The sequence below is a fragment of the Muntiacus reevesi genome, chromosome 9 (genome assembly GCF_963930625.1).
Source record: "Muntiacus reevesi chromosome 9, mMunRee1.1, whole genome shotgun sequence".
Taxonomy (NCBI): Eukaryota; Metazoa; Chordata; class Mammalia; order Artiodactyla; family Cervidae; genus Muntiacus; species Muntiacus reevesi.
The window spans coordinates 25956673-25968294 of NC_089257.1; the positions used below are offsets into that span (position 1 = coordinate 25956673).

Here is an 11622-nt window from a genome sequence, read left to right on the forward strand (position 1 = left end):
TTATTCCCTTGCCCATTCCTTAACTATTTTGTCTTCCTCAGAGTTCCGGACTAGATTATCTGCTTGTTTCACTCTACTTTCTCTCCAAGGATGAACTGAACCTGCCTTGGCACTCATCCATGGCCTCTTTAGGACTCTTCATTCACTACCTGCAGCTCAGATATCTCTCCTGACCTTTGGTCCATATTCCCAGTCATTTGCGGGACATTTCCCCTTGGCTGGGTCACACTCGGCACATTTATGCTGACATCAGAATCTTTTTCTGCTGAACTAGTTATGCCCACTTCATATGGTAGCCTTGTCCTTTGGTTGCCCAAACCAGAAACTTGAGAGGAATTCTCAACTCTTTTTTTTTCCCTTTTCCATAATCAGTCAGTCCTCAAGTCCTGTAATTCTCTCTCCTGGTTGTTGTTGTTAAGTCGCTAAGTCATATCCAACTCTTTGCGACCCCATGGACTGCAACACACAAGGCTTCCCTGTTCTTCACTGTCTCCTGGAGTTTGCTCAGATTCATGTCCACTGAGTCAGTGATACTATCTAACTCTCTCTCAGGTTCATCTTTCTCTGTATCTACCACAACTTTACTAAGCGGATTTTGCTCTTTCAGTCTTGCCATTCTTTATAGTGAAACAAGTGAGATGCTTCCCTTCCATGGCTCCCCGTCACACTTGGGATAAAGTTCTAACTCTTGCACTTCACTGATACGGCCATACCTGGTTTGGTCAGTCCTTTCTTTCTACTCCCACTGTACTCATTTAGCCAGCCTGAATGCTCCTTAGAGCACCTACCTCTTAGATTTCACACGTATTAGTTCTCTCTTCTCTCCAGCTAATTATCTCAGATCCACCCTTAGCACCTGACTCAAGACACTTCTATTCAAGCCATTGATGGGACCCCAGTGTAAATAAAGTGCCCTGCTTACAAAACCCAAGAACATCCAGTGCTTATTCCTATTAGAATTTTTATCTTATTCTAGTGGAGGATAAAGACAAGTAAAGAGAGTGAGTTTTTACAGAAAAGAGAGCATAGGAAGGGTCTTCTCTTGTTCTTTACTGCTTGGACACTTGGCATAGTGCACACAGTAAAATGCTCCTTATGTATTTGTTGAATGAATCAATAAACTACTGGATTGGTCAAAAACTTATTCAGATCTTTCCATAAGATAGTATGGAAAAACCCAAATGAACTTTTTGGCCAACCCAATAACAAAGAGCTCAGCAAGTATTAGAGTCCACATTCTTATTTTGTTTCCACATAACCATTTTCAAACTCAGCCATTTTCAAATCAGGGCTGTCTGGCTCCTGAGTGCTTTGCATCATATGGCGGACAGTAGATTCTAGAGTCACATTGCCTGTGTCCAGATTCAGTTCTGTGACTCTACCAGGGTGTGTGACTTTGAAAAGCCACTTAATCTCTTTCAACCTCAGCGTTTCCATCTCTTAAATTTGGATGATTGTCCTTCTTATAGAGTTATGGTGAGGATTAAATAAGGTAATATCTATAAAGTATATTCCAGTGCATATAAATGTGAGGAATCATCACATTTCAACATCGTCATCAGGCTGCCCTGGTCACATGGGTTGGCAACGAGTTGCACACATCTTGGCAACTAAACAGCAACTGTCGTCATCACCACCATTACTTGGATCCCTCTTTTTGCCAATAAGACAGATTCTTCTGGGCCATGAGATGAGTAGGTATTCAGAGCATTCTTCTTGAAGGCTTTAGTTCTCTTTGGAAACCACTGACCAGGAGTGTTAGGTGCACAGTTCAGAGCATAGCCAAGAGGAATGGGAAGTAGAGTTGAAAAACAAAAAGTAGACTACAACTCTCTGAGGAACAAATAACTCAGCTGGTTAGCTGGGAGTGCCACCTTAGGAACTGGCCTATAAATAGGGTTGATGTTTTAGGGGGAGATAGGAACTTAACCAGACATGTTTGGATGGTCTGCCTAGGAGCTGCCAAAAGAATATATGAATTGACTTAATAAGATTAATAGTAACAGTGAAAATGTTAGCCACTCAGTTGTGTCTGACCCTTTGTAACCCCCTGGACGGTAGCCCTCCAGTCTCCTCTGTCTATGGAATTCTCCAGGCAAGAATACTGGAGTGGGTTGCCACTCCCTTCTCCAGGAGATCTTCCAGACCCAGGGATCGAACCCAGATCTCTTGCATTGCAGGCAGATTCTTTATCATCTGAGCCACCAAGGAAGCCCAATGATGATGATAGCTCACATTATTAATAGGAATATACCTAATAGATACTACCTTATTTAATCCTCACCATAATTCTATTAGAAATAAATGTATACATCATGCAATAATTAATATTTTGTGAGTTCTCATTAAATGTCTGGAACTATTCTAAGCATTTTGTTATTTTATTTAATCATCACAACAACCCTTATGTAGGGAACATTTGTTGTTGTTGTTATTTCCATTTTATAGATGAGACAACCAAGGCTCACAAACATGAAGTATGATCAGGGTTTTCCAACAGGTAAAGGGAAAAGCTGGTGTTTGAATCCAAGTTAGCTTGCCTCCAGAGTCCAGGCTTTATCTTGCTTTCTTTTTGGTTGCTTGGGTCTTCGTTGCTGCATGCAGGCTTTCTCTGGTTGCAGGGAGTGGGGGTTGCTATTCACTTCACTGCGTGGGCTGCTCATCCCATGGCTTCTCTTGTTGCAGAGCACAGGCTCTAGGCGTGCAGCCTTCAGTAGCTGTGGCTCATGGGCTTAGTTTCTCAGCTGCATGTGGGATCTTCCCAGGTCAGGGATCTAACCCATGTCCCTTGCATTGGCAGGCTAATTCTTATCCACTGTGTCACCAGGGAAGTCCCAGGCTTTTTCTTACTACATATTCCTTCTCCTCTCCTTATGTTGGGGCTTCTTAGTGATCTCCACATCAAGTGCCTATGTATGCAGATGACCTCAAGAACCAGTCTTCATTTATGTTAAGGCTATCACTCTGAGGTAGATTCTCTAAAGCAGAAGGGAGGGCAAGAAACTTCTCATATAGAGAGATGTCCCTGAGAGTTAAAGTGGGCTGTGACCTGTATTTTTTTCATGGACAGTATCTTCCTGCTCAAAACCAGAAGGATAGCTGGCTCCCAAGCTCCTTGCAAGAGAACCAAGCCAGACTTCTTCTACTGCAACTTCATAATGCCCGGGCTTCCCTGGTAACAGAGCTGGTAAAGAATCTGCCTGCAATGCAGGAGACCAGGGTTCAATTCCTGGATTGGGAGGATCCCCTGGAAAAGGGATAGGCTACCCACTCCAGTATTCTTGGGCTTCCCTGGTGGCTCAGATGGTAAAGAATCCACCTGCAATGCAGGAGATGTGGGTTTGATCCCTGGGATGGGAAGAGCCTCTGGAGAAGGGAACAGTTACCCACTCCAGTATTCTGGCCTGGAGAATTCCTTGGACAGAGGCACCTGGCAGGCTACAGTCCATGGGGTTGCAAAGAGTCGGACATGGTTGAGTGACTTTCACTTTAAATGAGAAATAGATTTGTTCAGAGCAGGTAGAATTTATTTTAGGCTTTTGTTCCAAGAACCAATTAAGGTTTCCACTTTGCCTTAAACCAATTCTGGTATCCTCCTTTTTTAAAAAAAATTTTGAATCGAATGCTAGAGTGCTGGGCTAAGATGTCTCGGTAGCATTTTTACTTAAACTCCTTTTTCTTTCCTCTGTGATTTTCTAGCATCCTTCTTTTTACAACTTTGAGTATCTCACAAATCTGGTCAAAAGGACTCTTCACACTGTTTTTAACTTATGGGTGAGAGATTACAACTTACTCTTAAGAACTTAATTAGTTTTCCTGATGCTGGCATTTTGAGAGGGAGTGTTATGAACCATCCTATTTTTTCCAAGTCAGAACTTGAGAAACAGATTTGAGGAAGGATTTTTCTCAGCCCTTCCTGGTTCATGAGGCCCTCTGGAAGATTTTATTTTTTTTAGATTAACAGAAAGAGCAAGAGAAAGTATTTTGGTTTTTTGCAGGGCACATCGTCACTACACATATTAGTCAGGGAGGAAGTTGTGACTGGGTGTCTTAGCCAACAGCTGTGTCTGTGTATGTGTATGTTGGGCAGAGATTGGGGTCCATGGTGGGGGACACAGGGCGTTTTTATCCTTACAAAAAAGATAAAATTTTTATTATGAAGCAATTCACAGGTGGTTACTCTTTCATGAAGAATTAATAAATAAGTAGAGGTAATCTGGAATCTTCAAAGAACAGTTTAAATCAAGAGGACTTGCTGGACATAACTAGAAATGGCTGCTGTCTGGTTACTAATTCTGAGATCTGGACATTGTTGTTGCTGTTCAGTCACCAAGTCATGTCCAACTCTTTGTGAACCCATGGCCTGCAGCATGCCAGGCCTCCCTGTCCCTCACCATCTCCCGGAGTTTGCCCAAGTCCATGTCCATTGAATTTCCCATTATATATGAATGGCTCAGATGGTAAAGAATCTACCTGCAGTGCAGGAGACATGGATTCAATTCCTGGATCTGGAATATCCTTCAGAGAAGGGAATGACAACCTACTCCAGTATTCATGCCAGAATAATCCCATGGACAGAGTGTGGCAGGCTACAGTCCATGGGGTTGCAAAGAGTCAGACATGACTGAAGCAACTTAGCATGTATGCAGAATGTGAAGCAAAATGAAAGAAAGAGGATTCAAGCTTGATTACTGGTGCTGCACACATTTCAGTTCAGTTTGATTCAGTCGCTTAGTCATGTCCGACTCTTTTTGACCCCATGGACTGCAGCACGCCAGGCTTCCCTGTCCATCACCAACTTCTGGAGCCTACTCAAACTCATGTCGATTGAGTTGGTGATGCCATCCAACCATCTCATCCTCTGTCATCCCCTTCTCCTCCTGCCCTCAATCTTTCCCAGCATCAGGGTCTTTTCCAATGAGTCAGCTCTTCGCATCAGGTAACCAAAGTATTGGAGCTTCAGCATCAGTCCTTCTAATGCGTATTCAGGGTTGATTATCTTTAGGATTGACTGGTTTGATCTCCTTGCATCCAAGGAACTCTCAAGAGTCTTCCCCAGCACCACAGTTCAAGAACATCAATTCTCCAGCACTCTGCCTTCTTTATGGTCCACCTCTCATGACTACATGACTACTGGACATTACTTCCCTCTAATTCTTCCACCTTTCTGCCTCCTTTCTTTTCTTGCCTTCTTTATGGTCCACCTCTCATGACTACATGACTACTGGACATTACTTCCCTCTAATTCTTCCTCCTTTCTGCCTCCTTTCTTTTCTGCTATTGTTTATTGGGCTTGCCATTTCATTAGACATTTTACTAAGCAATTTAGGTACATCATTCCATTTAATTTTCATACAAACTTATGAGAGAAGTATGATTATTATCTCCAGTTGACAAACAAGGAAATCAAGGCTCATGAAACTGAAGTCTCTTGGTTGAGGCAGAGTGCAAGGTAGAGGTAGAAGTCAACCTCAGGGCTCTCTAGTCCAGACCTTGACCTCTCAACCCTCACATCATACTGCTTCCTCACTAAATGTGTTCTGTTCTTTGTCTCCAGGGACAGAATGAGAACGTCTGTCAATGTTGTGGGTGACTCTTTTGGGGCTGGGATTGTCTATCACCTCTCCAAGTCTGAGCTGGACACCATTGACTCCCAGCACCGAGTGCATGAAGATATTGAAATGACCAAGACTCAGTCCATTTATGATGACTTGAAGAACCATAGGGAGAGCAACTCAAACCAGTGTGTCTATGCCGCACACAACTCAGTAATAGTAGATGAGTGCAAGGTACCTTTCCCATTCATGGATATCGAGACCTGTATATAATAGTGCATGCTCAGTTTCTTAAAGCAAGCACAAAAGCCCTGCATGTATTATTGTCACATTTATTTTTCTAAAGAATCATGTAACTCAAGCATCTATGAGTCCCAGATCATCTAACTCTGTGTCTAACATGGCAGCAAATCAACAAATCTAACAGTGAAAGAGTCAGACAGTTGCTTGTTTTGTCTATGTGAGATAAATTCTGATTCTGATTCCCCTGTCCACCCACTCTGCAAATTTGATCAGTTTTCTTTGAATATTATGCTCAAGAATTTGTGGTTTCTAGGGCTTTGCTGGCTTTCAGATATTCTGTTCCTCAAGTGAAACATCAAGAGAAATGCCCAGAATCACTTGATTTACATAGCACAAGTGTTCCTCCTTGCTGTATATCAGGTATTGGTTAAAAAAAGAAAAACATGCCCACATAACTTTGCAAAGCTATCATTCTCTTAATTATTTTTGTGGGAGCATGAGTTTTGACCTGGAAGTCACTTTGCTCCAAGAATGAGGAAGCAATTGTCTCCTTCAGGACAATTATCCATAAATGTCTTTTAAAAAACACTACATGTCACACATTGCCTGGCAGCACCATTATTCCTGAAGCATGGATGTTCTGGACTCTTTTCCAAGCTGTTGGATGCTAAGTCTTAAAGCTCAATGGGCTCTGTCTCGCCTTCATTGTAACTAACTTGACATTGTCAAAGACTGAGTGTCATGACCAGAGTGAAGCAAACTTGGAGAAACCCCAGCAGGTGAGCAAAGTCAACTCTGGAGGGTCTAGACAGCAGTTGAGGACAATCTGAACCCAACACAGATTTCTGAGACCTTTTTGACTCCTGTTGAACTCATTTAGTAATTAATTTCTCCCTGTGTTTCTGGGTTATTCCAAATATATGCCAGATAACTAAGGATGACATAGAAGCAACTCTCTTTACTGGACTGTAAGATAGCAAACTATAAGATAGTCCAGTGGCTCATCCCCTCTGTATCAACTACATTGTGCGTAAACCTAATTTTCTAATGAAAATTAGGGAGGGACTCCACTCATCAAGAGGCAATTGCATAAATTAATTAACTCTGTGAAAGCAATTAAAACTGTTAGAAATTAAGATGGACCTAAATGGTAAACTCCATTCTCCTGAAAAGTCAGTGTTTTCCACATCTAAATGAATATGCTGGATTATTCTCCATCAAAATGTTAGTTTTGGTCAACAAGAGTCAGTATTTCATGGAATAGCTTTATGCTGTATTATATTTAACAAGTATTTATTGTGTGCCTTGTGGGGTTTAATTGAGCACCCCCATCTTATTCCTATGACTTCCTATATTTTGATTATTAATCACGTTTTACTGAGTGCCCATAACCTGGCAAAGCCCTGAATTAGGCACTGGAGGACAGCAAAATGAATGTACAATTACATAGCAAAGATACAGCTTGATCCCAGTGGCTGCCATACAAGGAAATACAGTAGTATGAACCAAAATAAAATCACCATATGTACTTTTTAATTTTGAAGTTATGTATTAGAAGGATTTTAGTGGTTAATTACCTTTGGAGTGACCCTTTTGGAGCATCTCAGCAGGCTTCTTAACAATATTGTACAGGACAAGTTTTGAGGAAGATTTGTAGGCATGGGAATGGGTTTAGATTTCAGACTTCCCAGATTTTTTTTTTTTCCCTTAAAGGACATCAGGCATATCAGGACAAATTCATTTCATTTTTTTAGTAAACAATTCAACCCTTAAAGGGAAATGTTGGTCAGCTCTCCCTATCACTGGAAAATAAGCCCATGAGGAAAGAGACTGGATTCCTGTTTATCACTGCTGTGCCCTAAAGCAGTGCCAGGCATGCAACAGGCTCTGCAGAAATATTTACCGAGTGTATCCTTCTAGAACTTCCCTGGTGGCTCAGACGGTAAAGCGTCTGCCTACAATGTGGGAGACCTGGGTTCGATCCCTGGGTCGGGAAGATTCTCTGGAGAAGGAAATGGCAACCCACTCCAGTACTCTTGCCTGGAAAATCCCATGGATGGAGGAGCCCGGTAAGCTACAGTCCATGGGTTCATAAATAGTCGGACATGACTGAGCGACTTCACTTCACTTTACTTTACTTTATCCTTTTCGCATCCTGACCCTATGCTTTAATTCAGATAATCTTCTTTTTTCTTTTTTTTTTTTTCCACTGGGCAGTTGCATAGAGATAGTGGCTTAGTCTCTCTAGGTAATTAACCACTGAACCAACCACCTGCAAACTCATTGGTGAGTTAGTGTTTAGATAATCAAGTAATGAAACCGAGCAGGTCATGAAAATAATGAAACGACCATATTGGTTTAATAATTATTCAGCTGTTTTCATTTTTTAGTCAAGTGATGGAGTTCAGCTCTGTGAAGATCGTGAGGTCAGGCAATTGACTCTTCTTGCTCTAGGCCAATCAGCTGGGTTGACACCCATGCACAAAGGAGGCAACCAGAGCTACAGAGATGAATTCGCAGGCTTTACCCAGAATATCTGAGTTACATTTACTCCTGCTTTTGAAACTCTTTCTCATCTGTTTCGTTTCACTGTTTTAAAAACTGAGTTGGGGACATCAATGCTTACCACCAGTCCTCTATCCTTTTGGTTTTTCTATTACCCAGGTGTTGGAAAAGAGCCGGGTGGAATGGATGACGGGGTGGAGTCCCCACTTCTTTTAATCCAATCAGACAAAGTGAATGTCCCCAAAAATCTACTGTCCCAGCTACTCTAGAGACAGAAGTCCTAATATTTGAAAACACCCCCCCCCCCACCCTGTTTCTGTCTGGTTTTCCAAAGGCACCACACTGAGATTTATAATGTTGCACAGCTATTGATCTGGTTCAGCGCTAAAAGCCAGATAGGCACATCCGAGGTCATGGTGAACAGGCAGCTTGCTCCAGGCAGACAGTTTGTCCCTGGCAGTCCTTCCTGACAGTTCACTGAAGGGGAAACAAATTTGCTGCTGCTCTGGTCAAAACTTTAACCATTTTAAGCATTGTTATATCATGTTGGTCTCTCTATTTTCAGACTTTTGCCTTGTAACTGTAGTTTGAAATTATGCAGTTTTTTTTTTATTTATTTTAGCCAGAATAACTGCATGTGATGCTTACATTTGCTTCTTGCATGGTCTTTTTTTTTTTTTAATGGAGGCTTCATGGGGACTGGTGGAAGGAGTAGTTTTTATTTTAATTTGCTTGGTTCATGAAAGGCATTTGGTTTTCTGTTCCTAGCATGTTGTGTGTGTTCATAATGCATGCGTCTCCCTTCCACTTGGGTAAGAAGAAGGTCAGATTTCTTTCAATCATTGCTGCCGTTTGTCATGTCTCCATGTCCTAATGCTTCCATAAATCCAGTCTCTCCATTATGTGGAATATCAGTCGTGGGTTTAAGTTTGCACATGACGTTGAGGACAGACAGATGGAAGGTAAGCTAGGAAAACGGTTTAGATGTGGAGGGGGAAACCTCCCATTTTGTGTAAGGGTTCAGTTTGCTTAGAGCCAAGGAAGCATAATCCGGACAGTCTGGTGATTACAGTTGATTAATAAATGTCTGCATTGAAATAATTTAGATTTACTGATCCCCGGCTTTTAATTCCCTTCTTTTCTTCTTTCAACATTTAAAGCCTAAACAGCTTATATGGTGGAGCCAGACCACCATGACTTCTGATTTTAAAATTGGACATGTATAAAATACACCTGGGCTCATTGAAACTGAATCTTTCACGTGCATGAGTAGAACTAGATCTGGTTCTGGATTTTTTTGTTTCTCTGTGGTTGTCTGGAGTAGCACAGGGCACTATGTTTTAAGGACTGCGTTATTGTGTGGTGAGTCTATGGGTAATTAGACCCCCTCACAACCCTCAAAGCATCATACAAGTTATTTATTTCCCAGCTTGCAAAGTCTAGTGCTTCAGATACCTCCCCAAGGCAAACATGCATTTTTAAAGTGTACAAATCATTGTTGAAAACTAAGACCAGCTTAAAATCAATTTGGAAAGAACAGTGTTTAACATTAATGTTTAAGTTTCATAGTAGAACCTGGGTCTGGTGCTCCTCCACATAACCCCCGGGGTGGTTTTCTGGTTCATGGCCTGTAAGCTGGATGTTGATGATAATTATTTTCAGGTAACTCTGGCAGCCAATGGAAAATCAGCCGACTGCAGTGTTGAGGAAGAACCTTGGAAACATGAAAAATAAGGATATGACTCTCAGCAAATTCTTGAATAAACTCCCCAGCATATCTTATGGTAAAAGAGGATATAAACAAGCTTTCTTTAAAAAGAAAAAAATACATCTATTTCTGTGTTTACTTAATCTATTAGCTGAGGCTTAGAGGATCTGTTGTGAGTCAGTGACAGGCACGGTGCTGTGTTGCCAAATAATGCTTGGTAAATGTCTCATTTTCTCACTTGTATTATTGTTTGAATGGATGCTGCTGGAGGAATCAGTTTGAGTTGAAGACGCGTTCTTGCCAGCTTCCCTTTTCTCTCAAGATGCAGAAGCGTGGGTGCTCTTTTCTCCAGGAGACACAGCTAAAGGCGTGTGGCACTTTCTGGGGACTTGGAATAATGAGCAGACACTTGGTGTGTTCTCCAGCCTCACCTTGTAGCACACAGGAGATTTTGTTAGAGCCTTTATAAGAAAATCCCCTTCGGTGTCTTAGAGCGTTTGCCCTTGTGTTGGTGAAAAGAAAGCGCCCATCTTAGGGAACTCTGACAATTTCTCTTAAGTTGAATGACTAATGTTTCAAAGAGAATCACATTTGGAACCATATCTTAAAAGCAGCCTGTTATGGAACCCACTGAGTCTCTGCTCCACCCACCTAGTCTATGGGGATGATGGTTGAATTTCAAAGTATGTTTCATAACTTGCTCTAAATTCAGTTATGGATTAGGATGTAACTTGCATAGAATTGCTGTCTATATTGACAACACTTAGAGAGCACAGTCAACACACACTTTAACCAGATTCAAATTCGTTTGTGTTTGGGTTATATCACCTGGTATAGTAAGATCAAGTGAGATTATTTAATCTATGTTTCACTGTCTTTGTTTTGTCCATAAAATTCTTATTTTGGGTTTCTACCTTAAAAAAAGACATTCTTCATCCCCAAATTATTTCTGTCATATTCTCATCAGACTAAAAGACTTAATCATTTTACTGTCCTCACAGATGGAAAACAGTTACGTTGGCTGTGCTTCTTTTAATACTAATCTCATGATAAAAGCAAAACCAAAACACGATTAGTTATCTAATATGTAGAAAGCTTTTTGTTATATTTTATCAAAGCACCTAAAACCAATTACAGGACATAGTTGAAAGCAGAACCCATCTTCCTCTCCAGTCTTCTCTGTGGAAAGAACCAGAAAACAAACATATGTGCAAAATCCTATAAAGGTGACATTTCTGCAGCAAAGTCAAGGCAGCCTTGAACCATAGAGTAGGAAAAAAGGATGGCTTTATGGAACTTCACAGACGGAATCTTTTTCCAAGCTGTGGAAGTTTGAGGGGATACATAATATAATACTGGAGTAACTCATCAGTGCCTTGCATGCTATAGGCATCTCCAAGCTACATTTTTCAGTATCTGTACTTTCATTTTCTATTGAATAACCCACAGTATTTTTGTAAGGTAGCTGACTTTGGGAGTTTGCTAAGGATTACTTGAACATGCATCACTGAGAAATAAAGCACACTTGACGCTAAGGAATGTGTAGAACCTTGACCCAGTGCGGGAGAAGGGTGGTCATCTGAGGCCAGCAGATGTGTGCTGAGATATTCA

The 11622-nt window shown here is 41.3% G+C and overlaps 1 protein-coding gene across 4 annotated transcripts in view; it reads left to right on the forward strand.

Moving 5' to 3' along the window:
• SLC1A2 (solute carrier family 1 member 2) overlaps positions 1-11622 on the forward strand; it is a 112038-nt gene that overhangs the window by 89294 nt on the left and 11122 nt on the right. For 2 of the 4 annotated variants that reach the window (XM_065943978.1, XM_065943981.1), the window contains exons 10-11: positions 5558-5789; positions 9966-11607. In XM_065943978.1, coding sequence (XP_065800050.1) covers positions 5558-5789; positions 9966-10037 — 304 coding nt within the window. In that variant the 3' untranslated portion in view covers positions 10038-11607. Of the gene's footprint in view, positions 1-5557; positions 5790-9071; positions 11608-11622 lie in introns of all 4 variants that reach the window. The other 2 variants (XM_065943980.1, XM_065943979.1) reach the window with 2 other exon arrangements.